Source organism: Neopelma chrysocephalum, unplaced genomic scaffold (assembly GCF_003984885.1).
Source record: "Neopelma chrysocephalum unplaced genomic scaffold, ASM398488v2 Primary Assembly neopelma1_74, whole genome shotgun sequence".
Lineage (NCBI taxonomy): Eukaryota > Metazoa > Chordata > Aves > Passeriformes > Pipridae > Neopelma > Neopelma chrysocephalum.
The window spans coordinates 6,375,439-6,403,414 of record NW_020897735.1 but is presented as its reverse complement, the minus strand read 5'-3'; the positions used below and the strand labels follow the sequence as shown (position 1 = coordinate 6,403,414).

The window sequence follows — 27,976 nt, the reverse complement described above, 5'->3', positions numbered from 1 at the left end:
GAAGTCCCCCCCACAAAAGAAGGGTGAATGAAACAAGGCCTGAACGTCCAGCGAGTAAAATCAATTATATTTGGGGTGCGCGCCCGGGGTGAGGGGGGGGCGAGTTCTGGGTGGGACTCGCAGCGCCCTGTCCCGTCAGCATCGCCCCGCACACACAGCGGGATTCCTGAGGCCTTTTTATCGCCTTTGCAGACATTTATCGCACTTTGTAGGGCACTTTCGGGCAGGACCTCGCGCAGTGGGGACCCTGAGGGTGGTTGTGTCCCGCCGCCCGTCCCCGTCCCCTCAGGCCGGGCCTTGTTTACCGCCCGCGCGCGGCCCCGCCCCCCCGAATCACGCGACCTCCGCCGGGCCGCACCGCTCCCCCCACCCCGCCGAGATCCCTCCGCCGCGGGACACCCGCCCGCGGGCTGCCCCCACACCCCCCGTTCACCCCCGCACCGCGGCGGGGAGACCCCCGTGAGGCGTGAGGGACGCTCGGGGCGGGGAAGGACGGGGGGAGAAGGCGGGCGGCCAGCGGGGGAGTGAGGCGGTGAGACGGGACTAGGTTTGGCGGCGGAAGGATCCGAGGGGCGAAGCGCCGCGGTGGGAGGGGGAGGCAGGGCCAAGATGGCGGCGCCCTGTGGGCCGAGGGAGCCCGGAGTGGTAAACAGCTGAGGGGAGCACAGGGACAGGTGAGTGCGCCGGGCCAGCCCACGGCCCGGGCGACACCGCGGGCAGCCGCGGGGACGGAGAGGAGGAGGCAGAGCACAGGGACGAGCGGGGGAGCAGGGAGAAAGGGCTCGGGGAGGAGAAAGGGAAGGGGCCGGGGGGATGGGGAAGGCGGAGGGGGGATATTCCCCCTCCGTCCACTTTCCTGCCTCACTCCGTCCCCTCTCCTTCCCTCCAGCCAGGCTTGCTCTGGGGCGCTGCCTGGAGGGCTGGAGGGGTTCTGCCCCCCCCTCAGGGTCCCCCCACCAGCCCTTTAATTGTGCGCGGTTCGTCGAGAAAAGGCTCAGCATCCTCCGTGGAAACGCTGAGTAAACGCTTGCAAAAGCGATTTTCAGGCTTCCCCTGCCTCGCTGACTCGCTGAGGAGGTTCCCTCGTCCGGGGTTGGGCATTAAATAAAGCAGTTGCTGAAGTCTGTCCCCTCGGTGAGGAAGGCTTTTCTCATTTCCTTGCTCGTGGGTAGGTAATGTGCAAGTCAGGATGTTGTTTACTTCTACAGTAAAACATTTTGCTTCCTGTTATCACAAAGAACTTGCAGGGCTGCAGTCCTGAAGTTTTCACCCTTTGTTTGCTATGGATGCAGCCTCTGTCATTGTTTTATCAGTTTAGTCAGACCTTCTCTCCTGGCCGTTCTGTGTTGGCTGTTTTTTCTTTTTAATGAGTCTTTTACAAGGCAATGAGTGAAAGGAAGAACATGCCTTAAAGGAATGTATGATTCAAAACCCATGGAAATGACCCAGAAACTGAGATCAGGTTTCCAAAACTGTTTCCAGACCTGCTGTTTCCAGAGAACCTTCCAGTGGATGCTAATACAGGTTTTCATTCTTTGTGTGGTCTGATCCTGCAGTTTCCTGGCATTAACTCCTGGGGATAGTTGTTAGAAGTCTGTCAGAATTGAAGCACTACTGAAGTGATCCTGTTAAGTGGAAAAATTCCTCTTCAATTTATCTGTGTGAACAGCTAGAAACTGAATCTTTGAAAGCTCTGGAAGTTTTAGTAATCACTGCAAACACTGGGAATGAATCTCTCTGCTGTTGACTTTGGTAAGCAGCAATCAGATACTCTGCTTATCAGAAACAGCTACACCACGTTTTAAGTTTTAAATAAAATCAGGGGCTGAAAATCCTTTGCTCAGTAAAACAGTTCTTTGCTTTGTGTTTGTTTGTTCATTTGTTCTGGATTTTTTTAGCAGCCCAGTCAGCCCAATCCTACCTTTCCTTTATGGGGAGTACAGATTTACCCAGATGAAAATATAGTCAGAATATCTAATGTGTCATAAGACAAGCTTTAATTAAAATGATTTTATCTCTGCCTGTGTTTAATCCTGGCACCTTAACTCTTTGTTACTTGAAAATTTACTTTTATGGTGGCTAAAAAAGTAGCATTTTTAAAGGATTCCCATGTGAGATACACTGGCCAATTGCAGATGTTTTGGTGTTGGAACAAATATTTGTCTTTAGTAGCTATTTGTAGTTTTAAATGGATGCTGGCTCTTATTTGGAGTTGGACTGCTGGGATGTTGACTTGTACTGATTCCTGAAATTCTTCCAACTGCCAGACACCTCTGTGTTAGTCCTGACAGGAGCTGGGGATGTGATTCCCACTCAGTCTCTGTACGAGCTGAATATGTGCACACACTCCTATATTTATTTTATATTTGGAAAAGATACCTTTTCCTTTATTAGGAGGAAATTCTTCCCTGTGAGGGTGGGGAGGCCCTGGCACAGGTTGCCCAGAGAAGCTGTGGCTGCCCCATCCCTGGAAGTGTCCAAGGCCAGGTTGGACGGGGCTTGGAGCAACCTGGGCTGGTGGAAGGTGTCCCTGCTCATGGCAGGGGGTGGAATAAGCTGATCTTTACTGTCCCTTCCAACCCAAACCATTCTGGGATTCTCTGACAACAAGAAAATTAAAATAAATCAGTGGTGGAGGCAGGGAAGGGACCAGATTCCGTGGCATGTTGCAGACAGGTGGATATTTAAGAAAGAATGTTACAGCTTAGATCTTGATCTGGTACATGGCTGCTGTATTTTATTTTCATGTAGTTTAATAAACATAATGAGGACAAGTAATGATGTTTCCCTTGTTAGCATAAGCATTTCTTTGGGTAGCAGGTTAAGAGTAAAGAATTGCTGTCACTTTCCTGGGCATTATACACGTTTTGTTTTCATTTTAACAGTTACACATCATTTGCTGCTGTTCTGTGTAATGCTGACTTTAATTCTTGGAGTAGTTAAAATGCCTCAGTGAGTACATCAGATAGTTTGCAGTGATTTCAAGGTTTACTGAATTGCTGCCTAACTCTGTGAATATTTTAAAAGGCTCCTCTTGGGGGCAAAAAGAAAAGTGCTGCAGAGATTTAGGAGTCTCACTGCTCGTGTTGGTGCCAAGCCTGGAGCTTTCTGTTCACCTGTTTGTAGCTAAAAAAGATTCCTTAGTTGGACTTACCTTCCTTGTGTAATGTTAATTATATTGGTACAGAAAACCAGGGCTTGTTCTTATTTATTTATTTGCTATTAATATGTGCAGTTGGGTGGAAGGAATGAAATAATTCCCTAATTCCATTTAGTAGCTGGCTGGTTAGCAGGGCTCCTGCCAAAGGGTGAGGTGTCAGCCCTGCCGTGTTTGGGCTTTTTTAGACATGGGTTACTTTTAAACAATTTTCCCTCTGACAGAAATTTGAGGAGTAGCAATTAGCAATAGTGTATTAGCACAACAGAGAGTCAAAAAAATCTTAAAAATTGCTGAATATGATTTTTTCTCTTTGTTTGGGGTTATTGGACTTTTATGATCTTCCTGTTCCCACATCAGTTAAGCACCTGTAACAAAGTGAATGTATTTAACATCAAGTTATAACTATAAATAATTACTGAGTTTAGGAATGGGGTCTTGTATCAGATCTTAAAATAACCAGAAGAATATTTGCTATTAGAAGCCAGACACCTTCATTCTTTAAAAATGAATAAATAAATTAAATTGATTGTACTGTCAGTTGTAATGATCAGTTTGAACAGAGGTTTGGAGTTGTTATTCCTGGGTAGTGAGAAAGGGAATAGTCAGCTGCTTGCTTTCCTGGGCCACCAGTGGTTTTTCTCCCTGCTGTCACTTTTCATTCATTGCTTATGTCACTTCTGTGATGGCAGTGTTTACTTTAACTGTGGGGAAAATATAAAATTGAGTGTTGTTAGGAAACCTAAAACAGGCTTTGATTTTGTGTGTTGGATGGGAGGGAGTGAGGCTTGATCCTTTATGAGCAGCATTTCAAAAGGGCTGCTGTGCTGCCAATCTGAATTTTTCTTTGGAAACAACAATTGCTGTAAAATCCTTCTGTCCTCGTTGGTGGCTTTTGCCAGAGCAGCACCTGAGCACCTGACCTGACCTTCCCTAAAGTCAAAATCAGGTGGAAAAGTGTCAGTCTGGAAGTTCTGCTCTGATGGTGTTGAAATCCCCATTTTCTCTTGGAGTGGGGAGGGGGAATAACCATTCGCTGCCATGCCCCAAATTTAATTTATGATTAATGAGGAGAGATAAAATGCTGGTGTTGATCCCCCACCCCCAGCTGAGGTGCTTTTGGTGTGTGGATTTGTGTGTTGTTGCAGCAAAGGCTGTTGTGGGAGGAGGGTGTGTTTGTGGTGTGTGTCCCCCTCCTCCCCACCCTCTGAGCAGCATAACTGGCACTACCAGCTGCTTTTTCATTTGGCTTGAGATAAAAATACACTGAACAGAAGAACATCTTCTCTTGACAGAAATACTTACAGAAGTCATAATCTTTGGGAATACTCCGCTGTTTTTTTCTCTATTTAGCCTTCTCCAATTAATATTTTTGTAGTCCTCGCCTTTGTCTCGAGTTTGCAGCTTAAACTGTTTTGTGTTGTGGTTAAACTAGCTACTGAAAAAAACCCCCAATTTAAAATTGGTTCTTGGCTTGTTGGCTTCTCCTTTTCCTTCTGTAAGCTGGCTCCAAGGCTGTATTGGTACTTAAAATTAATACTTTTTACTAAAATCCGTCTTTATGAGAGCTCTTGAATATAAGAATGAAAGCTCTTGAATATAAGAAGTGCTATTGCTGTTATATCTTCCAGTGAAATGAAAATGTTGCATTTCAAAAGGTATTTAAACAGATTTATTTTACTCTTTATAAACCAAGTGCCAAGGATCTTTCATATAAAACTAATTTAAAAGTTAGTGAAGAGTCAGTGAATCAAAACACATGGAAAACTTATAGACTTTGTTCTAATCCTGTTAGTTCCAAGTATGGCTGCAGGGATGTGGAATTTCTTCTAATGGGGAATGATTGCAATATCTAGGGATGGAAGCATCTTGTAACTATGTATTTGAGCAGAAAGAGGTGGTTATGATATGATACTGTAAAGATTTAAGGGATGTCCTGTTCACCACAGATGTATCAATTCCAGATAAAAATTACTGTGGCATCCAGTGGAGGATCTCGCTGTTTCACAAGGTGGTGGAAGTCCCTTAACCTGCCCTGTCCTTATCTACAAGATTTGAAAATCACATCCCAAATTCCTGGTAGGACTGTGATAAATCATTCTGACACCACAGCCCCTGGGAGCTGAACTTCATCTGCCAGAACACAGCGTTTTCTGACTGGAGTTAAAAGCCTGTTGCCTGTGAAGTAGTTACTCAGCTGTCTTTGCTTAAAAAAGTGGGATGAGACTTAAGGCTATTGCTGGAATTTCCTGGTTTGTTCATTTGTGTTGGGCACAGCAGGGCCAGTGTGATTAGAGGATCTCAGTCTTATTTAGAATTTCACTTTAGAGGAGATCCTGCATTGAAAAACCCATGATTTAATTTTTAAAATTGCAATTATTTGTGGATAGTGGGGTGACAACTTTATACCGGTTTGGTGTAACTTCAACAGATAAAGTTCCACCTATTGAAGTATTTGTGTGTAATATTGTCCTGGTTTGGAGTGTGGTTTGAAATACTTTTATTAATATTTCAAATATGGGCTTTTGGAGTGGAGACTGCTCCACTTTAAGGTACTTCAGGGCTTGATTGACAAGTTTAAATGAACAATGCTGGATTTATTGGCACAAGGTCACTCCAGCCATCTGTTTTAGTTGAGGGAGCTCGGGAAATGATCCGTTACCTCCGTGTGTCGTTATCGGGACCGAGCTGGGTTATCAGCCCTGCTCTTATCTGATGGCAGCGTTTGTTTCGTGCCAGCACAATGGCACAAATCCTCTTACTTGCTCAACATTTCAACTGGTGTTTTTCCCCCATCTGTCTGCAAGTGTGTTGTTGAACCTGAGTTCCAGACCCCATCCAGAGGGTCTCCAAAGGTGTGGTTCTTGATTTCGTGCTGTAGCTTTTCCTCCACCTGTGTCAGAATGAGTGAAACCTGCTGTCCAGGTTTTTACTGGTGTGAGGAAGATATAACAACAGTATTACTCAAGGAAAATAAGAAAGAAAAGCATTATTTTCGCTGGTGGGGGGTCAAAGAGAAAAAGTGTTGACAAGGTTTTTATGGGGTAAAAACACAGAGACCGGTGTTCACGCTGCTTTAATTCTCCAAACAGGTTTTGCTTGCAGCTGGCCTGGGGGGTGTGGTCATGCCTCTCTTTTGTTAACAAGACTTTAAACAACTAATTCAGGCTGCTTAGGGAGCTGATGAATCTATTGCTTCACCATAGCTGAGACTGTGTCCTGATAGAAATGGAGGGATCTGTGTCAGTAAGGCCTTTTTGGTCTCAAAGATGGTGTTCTCAGAAATAAAAAGGAGTAGATTCTCTGTAGGGAGCTGCTTTTCCATACATCCCTCTGAATGCAGTCTGGGTGTCTCAGTAGAACTGTCATTGAGTCAATTCAATGTTATAACAGTTACTAGAAACTCAAAAAGCATCTGACTCCTGAAAAGGAGTAACAGAGTGGAAGGTTGGCTCCTCAGGTTGCACGGCTGAGTGGCTTCAAACTTTTTGAAAGGATGGTGTCACTCTTTGAGCATTGTTTGTCTTCTAAACAGCAAGTGCTTTGAGGAAGAAGTTGAAGCTTGGGAGTCTGCACAGTGTAGAGAAATAAAAAAACAGAACAGAACCCCAAACCACAGCAAATCCCAGCTCCAATTTTATGGAATCTATAGATTATAAATCCATTCTGATTTGAGTAAAAAATAACTTTCCCCCCACTTCAAGTTACTGTTTTTTTATTGTCTAAGTCTTGCTTACACCATCAGCCAGTTTTAAGTCTGCAGGTTTAAGGTCTTGCCAGCATCAGGCTTGAAAAAAAATAGCATTTAAATCTGAGCACTTCAGTGACCAGACTGTGCTGGCTGCTTGTACCTGAGCTTTTATTTGGACTGTTCAGTTGTGACCATTGAAAACTGAGGGTGGGGTGTTTTGTGTCCTGAAATGGTGATTACTGGAACACTACAGCAAGTCAGTCCCTCCTGAAATGCCTGTAGTGAGAGTGGTGCCATATTATCACCTTTGAATTTGCAATCCGTGCCAGATTAAGTAAACTGATGTCTGGTGGCACTGAGAAAAGTGACCTTGGGCAGTTCTGCAACTACAGAGTGATATGTTGCAAATGACAAAGTTTACTGGTGGCCACGTTAACTCCTGCTGGCCAGTAACATTGTTGAGTGTCAGCTTTCAAGAAGGTAATATGTCTATAAGTAATTAGAACATTATTTAAAAGAGAGCACTGAGCTGTGGTCCTTGGCTAATGCCTAACAATGCTTTGACCAGAATCTAAAGGCTTAAATTCTAGGTTCAGAATAGAGGAGGATTCTTTGTGTGTAAGATTTTACCTATCATAAATACAGCTCTTCAGCAGCTTCTGAAGGGTCACAGTACAAAACTAGAGTCTTGTGAAAGTCATCTAGTTGGAGGCAATTGCACAGCTTAACCTGTGGACAGTTCTGGAAAGGGCAGCTGTGCAACAATTTTGGTGTTTTTCAGACTAAGGGCTGACTTTTCTCATGCAGGAGGGACGAGGTGCATCTGTGTGAAGAATTGAATGCTGTTCTGACTATACACAAAAAAATAAATTGTGCCTTTTCTTGACCTCTTCCTGCTTTTTCTTTATTAGTGATCATGAAAGGTGTGTGGCTGACAACACTGCAGACAGAAGCTCAGCTCGTCCACAGAACAGGTGCTGTATAAACAATTGCAGTAAAAAAAAAGATTTTGTGTGTAAACTTGGGCCGTGTCAGTCTTGCCTTCCATGGGAGAAGTGAACAATGTGTGCTGGCTGGAAGTAGGAGGGAAAAGAAACCCTTGCTGATAAAATTAGGTGTGATGTGACGCCAGATTCTTTCTGCCGCTGGAAAAGGTTCAGCACAGGATTTTTCTGGATGAAGAAAAAATTCATTTTGTGGTAGGTAGATAGATGTGACACCTGAATCCCTCTGATGCTGGGACATGGGAAGAAGCCATCTCAAAAGTCTCAAATGGCTTAGGTTTGTTCCCACTTATTATTGAGGACCTGGCCAGTCATGTTATCTGCACACTGTTGCATTTAATACTCTACACAGTTTCTGCACTGCAGAGTTTTTAGTGTGTCATTCACCAATCACACACATGAAAACAAGGTGTGTTGTGCTGCCCAGCCCGTGGTTTGGTGTGCCCAGGGTGGCCAAGGGCAGCAGCTGCAGTGACCCTGACTGAGTTTCCCAACAGCTGCAGCTTGGCCATGTTTCAAGTCTTAAAGCCCAAATCTGTTGGTGTGAAACAATGCAGAGCCCAGGGCAGCAAATTCCTGATCTGGTCACAGGATTGGAGAAGGATCTGGAGGTGTGTGTTTTCTCCAGAGTTTAGTCCACTATGCAAAGGACTTGAAAGGTGGTTTGAGGAGGAATTGCTGTAAGAAAGCAGGAATGGAGGAATGGACCTTAGCCTTAGTTTACTAAGCTGGAGAACAAATTTAAAAATATGGTAGGAGAATGCTCTGACAGTCTAGATATGATTGCCAAGGTCTTCTGCAAAACAGATTGTCTTTTTGAAAAAGGGGAAGAAAACCCTGCTAATAACTCATTGGTTTTTTGGAAACTCTTCTCTTACAGCTTTTATTGCAGGTGTGCAAACTCAAGCAATCCTTTCAGTGTGAAATGGGCAATACAGCAGAAAAGAAATAGGAGAGATGGGAGATTTAAGATGGAAAAGGAAAAGTTCATTCATCTGGTTTTTTTCTTCTCTCCTAGTCTGGTAGAGAGACACCAATGAGGAACTTCCTGAAATTTTGACCTCCACATTCATGTCAGTACGTGCATCATGGCACAGCAGGGAAATGTTGGTGAGCTCCTCTCAATGCTGGATTCTCCAATTCTGGGTGTCCTGGAAGATATAACAGCTGCATTCAAAGATAATCTCGTTTGTGGTATGTATGCTTTTATGTAATTCCAGGAAGAGCTTTGCTTTTACACCAGTAAAGGTAGAATAATGTGTTTTTTCTATCAAACCCTGTCTTTGCAAATGCAGCTTGAAAGAAACTCCTTGATACTTGGGTTTGAAATTGCTTTAAGGATTTAAGCTTCTCTTCAGTTCATTTTGCTTAATGGCATGGCTTCTGGAAGGTCTGTTATGTAATTGTTAAAATACTATTAGAGGATGACTGGCTTTTCCTGGGGCACAGCCTCAAGTGGGAGCTGATGAAACTTTCTTTGTCAAGTGTATCTAGAAGGAATTAGGTGGCATCCACATTGTGAGAACCAGTGGGATTTTGTTAATTCAAAAAAATAAACGAAACAAAGCAAAACAAAACAGACCCAGACTTTCTGAAAAGTGATTGCTGCTATTAAGGCATCACTTGTGCTGACAGAGCATTTTCAGAGCTTGAGAGGCTCTGCCGGTGTCCTTGTCCCTGAACTTGCTCTCCTTTATCTGCTGAAGGGAGAGAACATAAAGTTACTCCTGAACTCTTTACCTGTCCTGGGTAAGATACCCTTGCAGTTCAGCTGCCTCTAGGTTTTTAAGGTTAGACAGTAATTGTTAGTTATTAAAATAAATGGTTGCTTTCCCTGAGCCAAATGCAATTGCTTGAGTGGTTTGGAACCAGGAAATGTAGTCGAGAGGTCTCATTTTCCCAAAGGTCTGGTAAACACCAAGTCCTGCTTCACGTTATAAATTGTGTAATAGTTGTTTAAAAGTTCTGCAATGTCCCTGTAGCAAATGCTTAGTTTTTAGTGTACTGAGAGTGTATTTGAGTGTGTTTTTCCCTCCCTTTTTCCCCCAAACTGCCAGACCGTGGGCCTATGCTTGTCAACAACCTGGTGGACTATTACTTGGAAACCAATTCTCAGCAGGCACTGCATATCCTGTCCACGCTGCAAGAGCCTCATGACAAGGTAAAAACAAATCTATAATGTTATGGCAAATTTTAGCCTGGTACTGAGCAGCCTTTAAATAGCACCTCTTAGAACTCTGGGGTTCTGGGCTGGTGTAGAATTACCTTGCTGTAGAGATGTAGTATCTCTGTAGTAAGAGTAGTTAAGCTTTAAAACAAGTTCAAAGGTCTCAGTTTCTTGAGTTGCTTAAACTGACCCAATTAAGCAAAGAACCTCTATGAAGGAAAGTTTCCTGAGGACTAATGTTGTCTCTTTGCAATGCTCCTGCTGCTTGGTCAGTCCTGGATGTGTTGGCCTAAAACAAATTGGATATTTTGAGAGCAAGTAAGGATTTTTAAATAGGTTGGGAATGACACAACAAATTGGCTGCTGACCAGATTAGTTTTTCATTATTTACTTATAAACATTTCCAAGTGCAGTGACTTCTGGACTGACTAGTTTGCATTTGTCTACCAACACTCTTACATTATTGCTGGGATTTATTTCCTCTTGGATCCTGTGTATTTGTAAAATGCCCATAGTTTCCATCACTGACAAGGGCAAACTGCTGAATATAGATTGGTGAGAAAGAACATGTAGCAATTAAATACCTTTCCTTTTTCAACCACTCTCTGCAAAACCCTTTATCAGCATCTACTGGACAAAATTAATGATTATATGGGCAAAGCTGCTACTCGTTTACCCACTCTCTCTCTGCTGGGACATGTGATCAGACGACAACCATCTTGGAAACATAAACTTTCTCAAGCACCTCTCCTACTTTCATTACTTAAATGTCTCAAGGTAAGAACTCTCAGTGTTGTCCATAAAACACCTGATGTAAACATACATCCTTGCAATGCAAGGCATTTGATTTGTGTTTTGGTGTCAGTTAAGCCACAGTGGAGTTAATGTCAGCAAAATACCCTGTGCTGATCCTGTTATTGCTGACAATCGTGTTTCTAAAACCCACTGTCACTGTGTATCTGTGAGTTAGGAAATTTTATTAAAACTTTTCAAAAGTAAGTTAAAGAGGGCCCCTGGGGAAGTTGATGGGTGTCTTGAATGTGAACTTAATGAGAAATACAGTGACTTCCCATTGGTGCATTCTGAATTTGTGCATGTGAGGTAGTGTACTGTACTTGCAGTTTAGATGAGCCATGCAATAGCTTATTCCATAGTGAAATTACCTTGGAATTAGCAGACTTTTCCTTCTTAGCTACAGACATGCTGGATTACAAGGACATAGCTGTTTCCCCATGCTTTGTGGTTTTTTTTTTCCCATCTGCAAATTTATCAGTGATAACGTTGTACAGTACTGCAACAGTGAATAAAGAATGGAAAATGCTTTGAGACCTAGAATGCACAGTCAGTAATGGAATTTAATGTAGTAGTGAAGAATTCACATTAAAGTCACATTAAAGTGCATGATGTAGCCAAGTGCCAGTGCTCTTCAAAACAAAACCACCACTGATTTGTAACTGCCAAAGGAGCAGCTACAAGTGCTGTGACTGGAACTCCTGATGAGTTCTGTTACCCTTTGCAGTGGGATTGAGAGAGGAGTGAAGTGAGTCAGAAAGCTGGTAGGAATAGAACAGAGATGTGGAAGTGCTTGGGATGTGTACAGAGGGATTGGGATGCTGTAATAGTTTGTGTGACTGAGGTAGACATACAGAGGAAGAAAAATCCCTGACACTGAATATGTCCCATCAGCCCTGGTGGCTCCTGGGAGATACCAAGAGCAGCTCAGTGGCACCTCACCTCTGTTCTGTACCCCCTGTGCTGCCAAAGCACAGGAACTACCAAGGAAAATGTGCTTTAAACTGGGGAAGCAAGTGGGGACTCCAGTGGGAAAGAGTTTGAACATTTTCTGTGTCCTGTCTTAAAATCTGATTCCCTGATACTGTTCCACGGAGCCAAAGGCTTTCACTGACACATCCCTTTCTCCCAGTCCAAGCCAAGGCGTTGTAGCATCGTTGGATTATTGCTGGGTGAAATATCCGGCAGCCAGAGCCGGCAGCCAGGTTAAGAGGAAAGCTTTTGACCCCTGTGTTGGTAACTGGCCAACCCCCTTGAACACCCTGATCAGATGTGCAGTTCCTGAGGCTCTGAGTGCTGGGTGTTCTCAGCTCTGGAAAGGAAGGCAGGCGACACATAAGATGCTTCACATACCAGTAATTTTTTTTTTCTCTACTCGGTCGTGGAACTGTGGTGATGTTCCCTTTTGAACTAAGTCAAGTCTTCATGCAGGAAAGCAGCAGAGTAGGAACAACAATCCAAAATCTTGGAGTTGTTCTGGATGAAAAAAAACCGCAGTAATCTTGGATCATTAAGCTGTGGTAGGGTTCAGAGGGACTGTTTCAACAGAGAACTTTTTCCATGATGATGACTCAGCGTTCACTTCATCCTTGGAAAAAATGAAGTTCAACACTTTTAACTAATGCAGGTTTTTTCCCTTCTTGCAGACTGACACAGATGTAGTAGTACTCACCACAGGTGTCCTAGTGCTAATAACCATGTTGCCAATGATTCCTCAGTCTGGCAAACAGTACCTTCATGATTTCTTTGGTATCTTTGGGCGTCTCTCAGCCTGGTGCTTGCAGAATCCAGGTGAGATTTCAACTTTGTTGCATGCAGTTGTGGTTTAGCAGAGTCCCTGTGACTTGTATGCAGTTCTTTTGTGAGGCTCTTAATGGTCTGAGATTATTTAAACACAGAAAATGATGTATTAAGCCCACAAGCTGTTCTGTTCTTCAGTAGCATCTGGGAGTTCTTTGCTCAAAATTCAGAAGTCTCTTAGATTCTTCCATGTGGTGCTGTTACTACATGAAGTTTCATTGAACCAAAATGCTACCCTGATGACAGTGAAAAGCAGAGATTGATCTTACTGGGTAGAGAAGGGAAAATGCTACCATTTGAGGCAGATATTTGGGAATTTGAGATTCCCAGATTAAATGGGGAGGGGAAAGAATCAGCATCTGTAAGAGTTTATTTTAATGTGCAGCTAAATATGAAAGTGTTGGTAAAACTGGTCTTCTCATTTACAGCCTTGGCTCTGCTGAATTTGTTGAGAGGGGTCTGATATCTAACACTGGCAGTATCTATGTGTGTGTGTCTCATGGCTGAATGAACAAATGCTGTGTTAAGCACATAGAGATGCTATTTAGAGAGCAATTCTGCATTGCAAGTAGGATTGGAACTTTAAGATGGATAGTAAGATTCATGTCTGTACTGATTGCTTTTTGTGGATACAAGCTTTAAGTTTTTACCTTTGAGGTAAAACAAACCTTAGTTTTCCTTTTTAAATCATTCTTACCAACTCTGGCTCGCTGTCTAGAGGGGTTTTGGGTTTTAACTTGAATAAAAATGTGTGCTTTGAGAGTGACAGGACACTTGTAATTAATGGTCCATTTTTGTGTTTGCTGTGAGCTGATGAATAAGTGTTGCCTGTTTTCTGAGAAGACTTCACAGTTTCACTAGGGACTGTTTGTACCTCAGAAGACTTATCCCAGCTAACATTTCAAATCAGAAGTTCTTTTGCTTGCATTCTTAAAAGTTTTGTTCTTTCCTCCAATGTAATGAAAAAGATTTAACTACTTTTTCCAGGTCACGTGGCAGAGATTTATCTTGTCCATCTTCATGCCAGTGTTTATGCTCTCTTCCATCGTCTTTATGGAATGTATCCTTGCAATTTTGTCTCCTTTCTGCGTTCTCACTACAGTATGAAGGAAAACTTGGGGACCTTTGAAGAAGTAGTCAAGGTAAAATGCTGCTCATGTGTATATATCTGACCCATAACTATATAAAGGCAGCTATTTGCCAATTGAATACCAGAAATTTGCCAGTTTAGCTGAGGGGACTGCTAAACAAAACAGATTAAAAATTGGACTAAAAACTCAGTTGGGAGCAAGATGAACTCTTGAAGCCATGATGTGAATTAGCTTTATCTGTTAAATGCAACATTCTGAATTATTGGGGTCAGTGGTTTTCTCATCAGTTTTGTGCAGCTCAGTGCTGTGCTGATAACACATCCCTCTTGTTGCCCTTCTCCCCCAGCCAATGATGGAACATGTGCGAATTCATCCAGAATTGGTGACTGGATCCAAGGACCATGAACTGGACCCACGAAGGTATATATATATATATATATATATGTTTACTCTGCTCATAGGAAAGGCTCTAAATGAGCAGCTTTCAGTGAGGTTATTGCAGGTGTGCAGCAAAACCTTTTCTGTGTCAGCAGCAGTGTGTGCCCAGGGTGTTTTGCCACCCAGATTGAGAGGCACACCAGGTAAACACGTAGACTTTCTTCATCCCAGCTTACAGCTGGATGAACAAGCAAAAGCTGTTGTGAAAGGCCATTAACAGCAGTGCTGGGGTTCTAAATTCATTTTGTGTCTGGGATGGAATCTGTCTTCTACTAAACAATTGACTTTGTCTTGTTTTCGTGACTTAATGATCAGACATCCTCATAAAGTTCTAAGAGTTTGCTTATAATGAATAAAGTGAATCTACCAGGACATGCTTCATTGGCTTAAGGTTTGGGTCATACTCCTTTTGGTTTGTTGAAGTATTTGGGATTTAAGTGTTTAAAATGGCTTCAGTGTGTCTTGTTTTGGTACCTAGATATTGGTTCATTTAACAGATCAGTTCTTTTAACAGGTATGTCTTAACATTATCAGCTGTATTAGATTTCTTTAGCAATAGGCTCATTTGCCTGCAGCAGCACCACTTGCTGCTTTTCTCTTGTCTCCACAGGCCCAGCCACTGAAGAGGAGAATTTGACTCTTGTTGCTGCACTGTAGTGCTCTTGCCCTGCTTTTCAGAGCCACTAGGAAATCACTCCTAACTGGGAACCCATTGAATGTCACAATGCTCAGTTTGGCAGGGGGGAGGGTGGCACCACTAAGGAGCACAAAATTGGCACAAAACTACCAGTGGAAGCCTTCTGATTTGGTATCTTGGACATAGAATATCTTACTTTCAAAACCAACTCAGCCTTTAATAGCCTTCTGGGCTCTCTGTTCTTTACAGTGAACTTCCATCCCCTGAAAATATTGGGTGGATCTAATCTGGCTGCTTGATTTAGTGAGAAATAATTTTCAGGATGAAGGAGGTAGTAATATGATATAAAACCCTAAAAAACATTCCCCAAACTTGGGAGGAAAATCACAGATCTGAAACTGGCATTGCAGACGGTGTTTGCTTAAATAATATAAGATTCCCTCACTGCTGGCATGTCTAAATTTTGACTACCAACATCTGAGTCTAGTTGAGCTGATTTCTACAGCTGCTGAAGCTCAGGATCAACCAAGTCTTCGTATGCTGTTCCTCCTTTCCAGAGTGCTCCATGGCAGACCTTTGTGGATCTCTGTGTCCAGGCTGTTTGTCTCCTCTTTGAGACCCCCTCTTACAAGTCATCTGGTTGCAATTTGTGTGTGGTGCCTTGTTCCAGTTTGGCTGGGAGCATGCAAAGCTGTCTGGAACAAATGAGCCATCCTACAAGCCAATTCCTCCTATGTCCAGGAACTCTTTGTTTTTAATAATCATTGACTAACTTACTCTTTTGGATCCAAAAACTGTCTGCAGGTGGAAAAGACTAGAAACTCATGATGTTGTGATAGAATGTGCCAAAATCTCCCTGGACCCTGCAGAAGCCTCGTATGAAGATGGTTATTACTCTGTGTCTCGGAAACTCTGCACAAGCTTAAAACATCATCAAACTGACCCCAGTGCCAGCTCTTACATTGACATACAGAGCAGCTATGGTAAGACCTGTCTGATGGCTAATCAGTACTCAATTGCTGGAGGAAAACTGGCCCTAGAGCAAAAAAAAGAAAATCTTACTGATTTATCCCACTTAAAGTCTGATTCTTAGGCAGCAGAAAATAAACCATCATTTAAAAAAAGACATATATAGATACACGTTTTGTACATGTTCACAAAGTTGCTTTTCCACTGCCTCTTCTTCCCCTACCTTCTCCATCCCAAAAAAACCAAACCAACCTAAAAAATAAAGCTGTTGTATGCAATAAATTCAATAGATACTTTTTTAAACTGGAAGAAAAGTCTCTTGTTTGCTAGCTGCAGATGTCTGTGTTGAATGGATTTGAAATGCTTTGATTAAAAGCCTTTAAGTCCTAGCCAGAAAAACCATGGAGTTGTATTTGATGTGTTGGATACTTTTAAATTTTAATTCATTATTTTTTTTTTAAACTTTCAGGGACTTCTACCCCGTACTCCACTCCTCGGCTAACACTATCACAAATGCCAGGGCAGCTACCTCAGATCCTGAGCCCACAGTCCTCGAGGCTGTCAACTGAGCCACAGCAGGTAAAGCAGAAGATGAAGCACAGCAACCTTTCATGCTTTGCACTTCCATAGTTTCTCATGACAACCTTAAAAATTCACATTTCTGACAAGTGCTGTGAATTCTTCAGTGCTTTGTGTACGTTTCAGATTTAATCCTCACCTGATTTCCCGTGTGAGAGCCTGGATTTGGGTGCTTCCCATGTTCCTTTTGTGAGCTCTGATGTGTGTTTTATTGCTGTGGCACAGGTCACCATCTGGAGCCCTTCTGCAGTGTGTGGTATGACCACCCCACCCACCTCCCCTGGAGTTGTCCCATCAGAGTCATCCCAGTCTGCATCACAACCTTACAGCAAAGCTTTTGGCACCTCTGGTACGTGTTGAGTTTTGGAATTTAGGCTTTCAAGGTTTATCATAATGGAAATTCTGGCTTTAAATTTTACTGTCAGCTTCTTAAATGGGAGTGATGCCACACCATGCCATTTGATAGGCTTGAGTTGTACCTTCTGGGAACTCAGTACCTCCTCATTTAGAGCAGTGCTGGTGCAAACACTGAGAGGGGAATGCAAGAATTCAGTGCCAAAGTCTGAAGCAGCCTCTTGGAAACTGTGCACTCTCATATTGATAAACAGTTGAAAGAGATTTAAGTAAATGGTTGAGATAGTGTTTAAACATACAATTCTTCACATAAAATAAATCAGCTGAAAGGAGGAAGGGGGAGCCTGCTGAGAAAACTTGTGCTCCTTTTCAGCAGGGGGGAAAGGAACACCTTTGGGAACACCAGCCACATCTCCTCCTCCACCCTGCACTTCAGATGACTTTGTGCATGTTTCACTCCCTTCAGCTGCTGCCACGCCTCCTAAAAAGGTATTACAAAATTCTTCTGCCAAACTAATCTGGGTTTTTTTCATTGACTTGCCTTACATGCAGTGACCATAACTGAGAAAGAAAAATCAGAGTGACTGGTTTATAAAAAATGCTGCATTTCGTTGCAAAAACTCATTTTCTTCTAAGCTCAGACAACTATTGCCACTTCCAGTTGCACAGTTTTCAGACTTCTTACATGGGTTTGCTATTTCAGCCATCTGTTTGCAGTAAAGTTCTTTCTGTGAAACTGTCCAAGAGGTTTATTTCCAACAATACCTAATGCAAGTAATGTATTTTGGGTTTGTTTTGTTTTTCAGGAGGACAAACCAGATTCTGGGAGGCCTTTACTGTACCGACAGCAAAATGTCATAAACAGCGATAAATCATTGGGTAAACTCCATTTTCCTCTCCCCGTTACTTGTTGTAAACAAATCTAGGTTTTATTGACACATGTTCCAATTCCCAAACACTTTTCCACAGGTTCTTATCTTTTTTTTTTTTCCCCCTGAGTTCTTTGTAGTTCCAGGATCCTGCCTTAACTGTGATTCAACTTAAAACCTTGTGATGCTTTTGATTTCATTTTAACCATCCACCTTCAGAAAAATAGCTTGCAGATTTTTTTTACCTGGCTCTCATGCATTCTTATGCATGTTTAAATATACAGATCTACACTGAAGGCTGAAAAAGGATATTTATTTTTTATAAAAGCTGATTCTTTGAGGATTAATTTTTTTAATTAGAAGCAGCAAATTGTATATGAAGTCTTACTTCAGTGAAGTCAGTTTTATGTCACATGTCTGGATCAAACTGTAAGGATAGATATGATGTTCCCTTTTAAAGGCTTTTGGAAAAACTTTGTTTCCTATCTATCTATCTGCTGTACTTGAACCTTTTTTTAAAGTCCTGTGGAATATTGAAATCAGCAGTGAATGGTTGAGGAACTCAACTTTTAATAGGTAAATCTAGATTCCATTTTCCATTCTCTGTCATCTATGTCTGTGACAGCTGTAGGAAGGGATTTTAGCACTGTATTTGAGACTTCTGTGCTGCGAATCTTTACTGCCTTCAAAGTGGAGATGACAGTGAAATTTAAAGCTGGTTTTCCTTGGTGTAGTTGTGTGGGAACACTGGAATCTGAACTTTCTGAATTCCAAGTTAAGAACAGACAGAGTTTTTCCCTGGGCTCCTGATCTGTGACTGAGCTGAGGGTGAGGTTTCTGTCCTGGGTGCTCTGGTGTGTATCCCCCTGGCAGCTCTCTCAGGGTTTTGATCAGTAGCCACATGTTGGCAAGTTTGTGTTGCATCAGATTGCTAAACTTCCTTTGTTCAGGCAAGTGCTGTGTCCTTGTGGAGCCAGTGCAGAAGCTGGAGGGAGGTTAATGTGAAGGTGGAAATACAGCCACACTGCACATGAGCCACCTTTTTTATTCTAGTTATTCAATGGGTTAAATTGCAAACAGCACATCCTTACAGAGGTTGTGCAATAGCAAATGTTAAGTTTACAAGATTCCATTTTGGGATCAGGGCTGACCTGTGACTGATCAACCTGGTTTCCACATGGAATGGAACAGCAGTCAGGTAACTTCCTCCTTTGAGGAAGCATCTGAAGGAGAGACAACCTTATCCTAAGGACTTTGCAGCAGTAAAAGACTTGTGTTTTGTGCTGTGCTAAGGCTGGAGAAAACAGCACCTGAACAACTAACTTTTTGGTTTTCCTTTCCTTTTTTTCAGACATACCCAGTAGTAAAAGTTCAGTAACCTTAAGTGATCTTGCAGAGTTTTTGGGTGGTTTGTCGTTCGAAGACAGCGCTGAAAAGGACAGAGAGGAAGGTAAAGCCTGTCACCCTTACCTAGTTCTGGGCTAAGGAAATGTCTGTAATGCTGAAATACAAGGTGCATAATGGTGCTCCCCCCTCTCCTCAGATGCAATATCTAAAGAGATCTCAGAGATCACGACCGATGCTGAACACATGGTGCCTAGAGGAGGGTTTGACTCCCCGTTTTACCGCACAAATGAAAGTCTGTCAGGCTCTCAGAAGAAAACCCACTCAGCCGTCTCCAGTGTGCAGGGACACAGCCAGACCTCTGAGCCTTTAACATCCCTGGACAAGCCTGGGCCTGAGAATGCACGGGAAACACCCAAACAAACGTTTACTCCCATAGACAAGCCCTGTGGAGGCTCTGGGGAAAGCCCTGCTGGGAACAGGGAAGGAACCTCTGGGGAGACGAGTATCCTCACTCCCAGCCCGTGCAAAGTACCAGCACAAAGAAGGGTGGTGTTTGGGAGTGGGCAGCCTCCCCTCTATGAGCACCTCTTCGAGGTTGCATTACCAAAGACTGCCTACCTCTTTGTTGGCAAGAAGACTGAGGAGCTGCTAAAGAAAGCCAAGGGAACCCAGGAGGATGACTGTATGTCCTCGACTTCTCCCGTGGAAGTGCTGGACAGACTGATTCAGCAAGGAGCAGATGCACACACTAAGGAGCTGAACAAGTAGGTGACTGGAAATATTACTTCACAAACTTTCTTGTTACTCCTTTTATAGTGGCTTAATTTTAATAGCTGTGCCTGAAAAGGAGCTGCACAATTCCTCCATATTCTTTTTATACCAGCTGACCTTAATTGTACTTTTACTAGGCTGTAAGCTCTTTTGAGGTGCACTTTGTATTTTAAAGTGACTTGCAGAGTGTTTTTATATTTAAACTTAATGCTGCATTTTCATTTTTCAGACTGTCTCTGCCAAGCAAATCTGCTGACTGGACTCACTTTGGAGGTGAGGAAATTTCTCATGTGTTTTGGCAATCTGTTTCTCTATTATTAGACTTGCTTAAACAATGACCTGCATACCTTTTGCTTGGTTTTTTTTATGCTGCAAAAGCTGGTGCCCTCCATTAAGTCATGGTTTATCTGCTTAGCAGATAGACAGCTGTGTTCCAGTGAGATGAGCTGCTATTTTTCATCTTTGAAAAGTGTAAACTGCCCTCCCCACAATTCTAGACACTTCTGCTTTTGACCATTTCAGACCTGCTGGGCTTCAGGGTGGTGCTGATCATCCACCACATCCTTCCACCTCCTCACTACTAGTTGAATCTAAAACTGATGATTGTTTTTCTTGGTGCTTCACTTGTGTGGCTGTCATAGTTTTGTGCTCTTAGGCTTCTGTGGTGATGGTGAGCTTGGCTTTTTTTCCTTAATAAGAGGAGGAATCCATTTGAAAGGCACACACGTGTTGCTTTGGGAAAAATGTTTACAATTGGAAGTTTGCGTCAGAGGTCAGATAGAGCAGACGGATTTTTAAATCTAATTTTTTACTTCAGAAAACACTTCCCGTGTGTGGAACAGGGCCAGTGCAGTTCAAGAAGCTCTTCTGTGTCTCAATCCAGGTTCTCCCCCTTCAGATGAGATTCACACCCTGCGGAACCAACTGCTTTTGCTGCACAACCAGCTGCTGTACGAGCGCTTCAAGAGGCAGCAGCACGCCCTGCGGAACCGCCGGCTCCTGAGAAAAGTCATCAAAGCTACAGCTCTGGAGGAGCACAACGCTGCCATGGTGAGCAGACACCCAGCTCTAGCACTGATGGAAACACACTGGTGCTTAACAAGTGTTAATTGGTCTGGACAATTAAAAAAGAAGCCTCATTTCTCACCTTTTTGAAGTCAGTGTTTGTGGAACGACTCGTGTGCTGTCATTACAGGCAGTAGTTTCTAATTGACTTGAGGCATCTGAATCAGTGGCTGCCTGCATACTTGACCCCTGCCAGCATTTGCCTATGGATAATGTTAAAGGCTTCCCTGTTAGTGGAGCAGTTGTTCAATGCCTGGCTAGACACCTTATTGCATATTTAAAGAAGTACTGTCCCCAGTTGAGGGATAATAGCAAAAACTGAAAACTCCAGTGTTCTTTTCCAGAGGTGTTCACTATGATAGAATCTGAAGTTATAAGTGCATTGAAGGATGTCTCATTACAGATTTAGGTGTGTTTCATTCTGTATTTTCATACTAAAGCTAATTCCATCAACAGTTTCACCTTCTGGTGATTCACTACAAGAGCCAAAAATAGACTTCCAGATAGGTTTTGGAAGATGAACTGTTGTTTCAGCTGCGAAGTCCCAAGTCCCCTCTGAAAGCATGAGGGGCAGTGGAAAAATATGTTACTGCTCCTTGTGCCTTTGGATGTGGCTGTGAGTTTTCAGCCTGTCCACTCTTAGCACCATTTCATCTCCTTTTCAGCCAAAAACAAGCCAAACCCCAAAAGCTTTAAGAACATGCTCTGTATAAAGTGTTCCATGTGTGGAAAAGTGTTTGCCTGCCTTGCTGGTAATGGACAGCTTTGCTTGGCTGGTGCTTTAGGACAGGTGTTCTAACTCAGAAGCAGGTGCCTTGTCTGATGCTTCATGTGGGATTCTTAACAGAAAGATCAGCTGAAACTACAGGAAAAGGAAATCCAGGCCTTGAAACTGAGTCTGCAGAAAGAACAGGCAAGGTACCACCAGTTTCAGGAGGAACATGATAATATAGTGGCTCAGCTTCACAGCCAGATCAGACAGCTGCAGCACGACCGGGAGGAATTCTACAACCAGAGCCAGGAATTGCAGGTATGAAGCATGAACAAAATTGTTGTCTACTTACTGGTTTTAAAAATAACCTTCTTAATAACAAGGCATGAAATATCTGAGAGAATGCTGTACATTTCTGTTAGAGATATTGTCTTAATTCACAGTAAGGCAGTGCATAATTGGAAGTGCTTTTATAGTTGTTTTGTCCTGTCTTTAGTTTGGAAATAGGAAAAGGCAGTGTCTTGCTGGTTTGGGGGCTTTCACAAGGGCTCAGTATAACTTGATTTCCAGTGCTTGGGGGTTACAGCTTTCCAGCCCTGTGCCCTTGCTGTCCTTGGTGAAGTTTCAGAACCCTGAGTAATTTTTTTGTCACTTGAACAGACCAAGCTGGAAGACTGCAGGAATATGATAGCAGATCTGAGGTTAGAATTGAAGAAGGCCAACAACAAGGTGTGTCACACTGAATTGCTGCTTAGCCAAGTTTCTCAAAAGGTAAGAAGAGTCAGTTTTCCCAGGGTCCCTTTTGTCTTTCTGTTTATTTTTCGTCTGATAATTTTCATGAGGTGCTTTTTCTTTCTTGTGCTGAAAGAAGCCTGTGCTTATTTCTTCAGAGTCTTATATCAATTACACAGAAACAACACAGAAAAATGTATTTTGATGAAGAAACCCTAAACTCAGTTTAAAGGCTTCTGAATCTTCTCATTTTGGCTGCTTTTTCCACAGCAGGAATTTGCAGATTGAGCATTATGAACGTGAATTAAATCTTGACATCTTGGAGATCTTATGTCAGAAGTCAAATGAAAATTAGAAGTTGTCTATGAAAACTAATTTATTTAACGCTATTTACGATGCATTTGATTCTAGTCTGTGTCCCTCCTTTGTAAAAATCCCCTGTGAACACAGTGCCTGTCAGCTGTGGCTCTCCTGCTGAACCATCCATCCCAATGTTGGATCCTGTTCCCTTTCTCTTTCCAGCTTTCCAACAGCGAGTCAGTGCAACAGCAGATGGAGTTCTTGAACAGGCAGCTGCTGGTTCTTGGGGAGGTCAACGAGCTGTACCTGGAACAGCTGCAGCACAAGCACACAGACACTACAAAGGTATTGCAGAGCTGCAGGGGAGGACTTTTGGGGAGGCTTCACTTGAGGGCATCACCTGGCATCTCCCAGCCTTGGGTTCAGAAGGAAATGTCTCATAACTTAACAGATAACTTTGTTCTGAAATTGATTTTCAGGGATTTGATTTTGTGTTTGATCTGTTCAGATATCTGTGTGCACTGTAGGTTTAAGGAGTATTTTCAGTGCCCCTTCTGAAAGCTAAAAGGGAGGTGGTTGGGGTACACCTGAAGTCACTTTTAGCTACTTGATATCAATTCTTAGCAATTTTTTTTCCAAAGGCCAAGGTTTTACTGTGCTTGTAACGTAATTGACAGCAGATTGTTGGTAAAGTAATGTAGTGCAATAGTGCCAGAGTTTGGAGAAAGATCTTAACCAGGATTTTACTGGTTTTCATGAGGTGCTGCTTTAAAACAAACATCTTGGTCTTCTCACTTAGTCATTTTCCTATTAAAAGTTAGTAGTAGCTTCACTAAAACTTCTGTGGTTCATATGGTTTTACTTCCTGACTTCAAAGAAACCTTTTTTTAATTAGAAGCAAGTAAATTACACAACAATATAACTGTTTCTGCGTGAGAGAAAGTAATTAAAGAAGGTGAATAATAAGCCAAAAAAAGGCTTTTACTGCTGTTTAATGAACGTCATGTTGCAAAAAATGGATTTAAAATGGAGTTTGTCTATTCTAATCCAGTGCAGAACTGGCAAGTTTGCTTTGATGAAAAGAGCTTTTCATAAGGAACATTAATGTGCTAATAAATTCCAGTGATGTGTAGTTATTTTAATAGTGTACATCCTCAGCACAGCCAGTTTTCTATATCTGTTTTAGAAATGCTGCTTTTATTCTATCCTCCTTTAAAATGTGCCTATTTATAACATCAGAAACGTCTGAACATCAGTAAAAATAACACACTATCAAATTATGCTTTAACATTGTGTTGTTTGCTTCGAGGAGGTTGAAATGTTGCACGCTGCCTTTCGGAAAGAACTGGAGAAAGCAAAGTTGTGTGTTCAACAGCAAAGCCAAAGGCTTGATGCTTCCCAGAAAAGGATAGCTGAACTGGAATCTCAGCTTGCAAAGAAGGACCACCTCTTCCTGGAGCAAAAGAAATACCTGGAAGATGTCAAAATCCAAGCAAGGTAGGGGCTTCCTATGTAACATTTTATATGTGCTTTCTTATATGTGTTATCATAGCTGAGGCAGAATCTGGAGACATTGGACATTTTGGTTTCTTTTTCTGTTCAGAGGTCAGCTGCAAGCAGTAGAAAGTAGGTACAAGGCCCAGAAAAGAATCACACAGGCATTTGAGCTGGAGATCTTGGATCTGTTTGGCCGTCTGGAGAAGAGCAGCCTACTGAAAAAACTTGAAGATGATAAAACAGAAGCAGCTGAAGCAGCAGAAGAAAGGTAAGTGTGGTAATGTAAAATAGGCAGGACTCATGAATGTTGGTATCCTTGTGGAATTCCTAGCACTTGGATGCATCACCCCAAAATATTTGTGTTGCTCCACCTTTTCGAGATTGAATATGTTTCAGGACTCTGCCCAGGTTTCAGGGAGTCCTTGACAACACTGGAAGTGCTGATGAAGTACTTCTCAGATAGCTGAACTGTTACTCAAATTTGAGAGAAACCTCACTTTAATCTACAAATTGTTAGGCTGTTGTTCAGTGTTCGTTTTACATCTGTCTGCCTAAAGCATCTGGGTAGTGCTGTATTTCCCTTCAGATTGTGCCTTTTTTCCTACACCAAATTCTGCCACAGCATCAGGGTCATCCCTTGCACTGCCAGCTTGTGATGATCACTGTGCTTGGGTTAGGTAAAGGAAAGATCTCCAGTCCAAGGAAGATGTACAGATCTCTTCCTTTGCATTCTGCTGTAGGATTGTTGTTTGGGACTTAAAGCATTGGGCGTTGCAAAGCTGAGTGTGTGACACTTCTGGTTGCCCTGTGTCACTCCTGCTTTGCCACACAACTGTGAAAAGAAACCTGTTGAAGTACATATTCAGTAGCAGAAATGGAAGGTAATAAAAGTAACCTGCCTTGGCCAGCGTTTCCCTCTCCATTGTTTAGTTGTTATGATTTCCTTGACACCTTATCCTCTCTTTCCCAAACAGGGCGGACTGTGGTAATGAAGATGCAGTGGCAGGAAACAGTGAAGAAACCATTGGTAGAAATGGAGAGACCAAACCTCCCAGCACTCGAGGCAGCAGTAGCAGTAAGGGTGGCAGCAGCAGCGAGCTCTCCACCCCAGAGAAACCCCAGAACCAGAGGCTGAGCAGTCGCTGGGAGACATCCGTGTTGCTGGAGCCCTCGTCCACTGTCCCTCTGACTGTAGGTTCACTCCCCAGCTCCAAGAGCTTCCTTGGAATGAAGGCACGAGAATTATTTCGCAACAAAAGCGAGAGCCAGTGTGATGAGGAGGGTGTGACCATCAACAGGCTGTCTGATGCTCCAAAGACTGAACTATGTAAAGATCCAAGCATGGAGTCGAAGGCCCCTCCGAGCCCCGATAACCTCAGCCTCTCGCCCAAGCTCCAGGAAAGCAGTGTTGGACAGCTTCATATCATGGACTACAATGAAACTCATCATGACCACAGTTAAAGAGGAAGATAGTCAATCAGTGTTATTTTCATATTCTTGGCATAGAACAGGAGGCGTGAGTGCAAGTTTAACTAAAAGCTTTTATGTTTCTTTGGTCTGAGCAGTGGCTCATGCAGCGGAGCGGGATCGATGGCCAGGAACGGAAGGAGGCTGCTGAACGAATGCAAAGTGGATTTTTGGGTCTGGAATTGAAATGCCCAGCCTAACTCTTGCTTCTTTCTCCAATTCAGTCCTTAGCAGCGTGTACTAATTTGAAGGGACAACTGGTAGCATTTGCAAGTATTTTTGCCCTTTCTCCCTGTCCCCAGTTGAGTGGCTGCGTTTATGAACTTGAGTGCAATATGAGGCCAAATTAACATTTGTGAGTCTACTCTGAATGCTTTGTATTTCCTTGCAAGCTTCCAATTTAGAGCAGTTGGTTGTGCTGCCTGTCCAGGTGACTTCGGTTCCTTTCATCCTGGAAAGAAGCAGCACTAGAATTTCCAGTGCATTCATCCAAGGGTCTCTATTTTGCCTGTCCATTGTCCCACATCCCTCAGTCTTCATTAAGTTGGAGTCTGATTGAATACCCAAATGTTTAAAGATACTGTACCTCTGCAAAATGATTCATTCACCCTAATTCATGATCACTGTTTATATTGTCCTTAACATTTCCTGGAAAGTTACATTTGAACAGACAAAAAGGAACTGGAGCTTGTAATGCAGAAGAGACCGTAAATGCTGAAGACTTGTTAAAACACTAGCTTCTGATCTTCTTGGTATTTTAAGTGTTTGCCTGACAGACTGTTACTGACCTCAGACTGGTTTGTATGGGAAAGCAATTGGGGTGGGAGAAGAGGGAAAAGGAAGCTTTACTCAAGTAGGGAGAGCATGCAGAACCTGGATGTAGAATTGCAAGCTTATGAAGATCTGCAGAGGAGGATTTGTTTCTCCAATCAGGGGAATGTGCTGCCTGATCCTCCTTCACAGTTCTGCTCTTTGTTCCTGGTCTGAGCAAGACCACCGTGTGTTGAGTCCAAGCAATTGGCTTTGTTCTTCCTGGGAATGCGTTCAGAATATGGTTTCCTTTGAGTGCTCTTCTGCTCAGGCTGCAGCACAGTTTTCAGCTCAGCAATGTCAATTTGGCTCTAGGTCTCTGCCCTTCACCCTCATCCTGCTTCCTTAGAAGGCAAGGCTGAGGAGGAATCCTGTTCAAACTGGGAATCAGAATCCTGGTGTGAAGCCTTTCGGTGTTAATCAAGTCAATGATGAGCCTTCTGTGAAGGAGGATTTTGGGATCAGGGCTTGTCAGTGGTCAGACTCAAATCTCCTTCGTGACAGAGCAGAGCCTGCTGTTAGGAAGGCAGAGTGCTTGTCCTAAATGTTGGATGTGTCTGGGGCTGGGTGTGCTCGGACACATCAGGCTTCACCATCACCCTCACACGTGGCCTCTCCTCTGAAACAGTCTGTGGGTGGCAGCTGCTGTTCAAGAATTGCCTCACATAGAAATCAAGTCCAAGAACACTTGCATTTGTAGTTCAAATCCCTTCTTAACCCTGATAGGAACGAGGCTGTCAAAGCAGCTGGCGCTGTGCTGGCTTGCTCCTGACAGGACTTTCCCCCCCATTTTCCGCTTCTTCCGTAACACCCAGGGTCTAAATACATTTCTGCCTGTCTTAAATTATTTTTCCGTGTCCTTTGGGTTGGTCAGTCGGAGCCCTGAGAGTAGAGGTTGAACTTCAGTGGTTGTGTCCAAGCTTGACTCTGCATGGAATAGAGAGTAGAGAGTTGGTTGTAAGTGACAGACTGGTTTTGTCGACATGTCTTTAGCCTTTCTCAGACTTAGTGGTAGCAAACGTGGTAGCGTGTGTTTCGGGAAGACTTGGAGGTTTCCTGCCCCTTTCCCCACCGGATCCCAGCCCCAGGAGGGAACGGTTTGCACATTGCCCTGATGGGCTGGGATGCTGGACAAGCTCATTCCCCATCCTGCCCTGCCCAGCCCGGGGGTGTATCCGGCGTTCCGAGGAGAGGTGGGTTTTGTGTCGGTTACAAAAACGCCCTGGCAGTGACTCAAGCTCATTGATAAGGTGGCTTTATTCTTCTTTTAAACAGGATTTTAGCACCAGGATAGTAATGGAAACCACTTTCGGTTTGTTTATGGACCACAAAGATTATGGAGGAACAAAATTTTGCAATTATTTCTTTTTTTTTTTTTTTTTGTAAGTCTAAAAATCGTGGATCTGCTGTATGTAGTTAACTTGCAGTTTGTTTGAAGGGGTCCCATCAGTGAAGTGGAAACAGATTTTTTTAACTGACTGCTTTTAGTTAAATCTAAAATTGCTGTCTTTGTCAAGTTAATCTGTTCCCTGCCTCGCTCTTTGTAAGCATGTTAAACAATCCACATTAAATGCCATAAATATGAAAAACGAGGAAATGGTACAATCGTAAGCTAAAGAGAACTTAAACCAAAAGGAGGTTTTGCTGTCCTTATTAGAATGTTCTAAAATGTCAAGGCAGTTGCTTGTGTTTAACTGTGAACAAATAAAATGTATTGTTTTGCACTA

General features: G+C 43.0%; 1 protein-coding gene across 6 annotated transcripts; it reads left to right on the top strand.

Annotated features, from left to right (window-relative positions):
* The first annotated feature begins 524 nt into the window (after window positions 1-524).
* On the top strand, window positions 525-27,976 carry TSC1 (TSC complex subunit 1). Of its 6 annotated transcripts, none has more exons than XM_027687577.1 (23): window positions 525-674; window positions 7,760-7,822; window positions 8,871-9,046; window positions 9,910-10,013; window positions 10,644-10,796; window positions 12,458-12,602; window positions 13,599-13,753; window positions 14,049-14,122; window positions 15,582-15,760; window positions 16,216-16,325; window positions 16,551-16,674; window positions 17,056-17,168; window positions 17,486-17,558; window positions 18,900-18,998; window positions 19,092-19,659; window positions 19,896-19,939; window positions 20,550-20,716; window positions 21,579-21,761; window positions 22,104-22,214; window positions 22,698-22,820; window positions 23,785-23,972; window positions 24,079-24,240; window positions 24,947-27,976. In XM_027687577.1, exons 3-23 carry the CDS (start codon window positions 8,941-8,943, stop codon window positions 25,431-25,433), a joined length of 3,468 nt encoding a protein of 1,155 aa, XP_027543378.1. In that variant the 5' UTR covers window positions 525-674; window positions 7,760-7,822; window positions 8,871-8,940; the 3' UTR covers window positions 25,434-27,976. The 6 variants fall into 6 exon arrangements, with proteins under 6 accessions (XP_027543378.1, XP_027543379.1, XP_027543375.1 ...); XM_027687578.1 differs by having other exon boundaries at window positions 17,053-17,168; window positions 23,788-23,972; XM_027687574.1 differs by having other exon boundaries at window positions 526-674; window positions 17,053-17,168.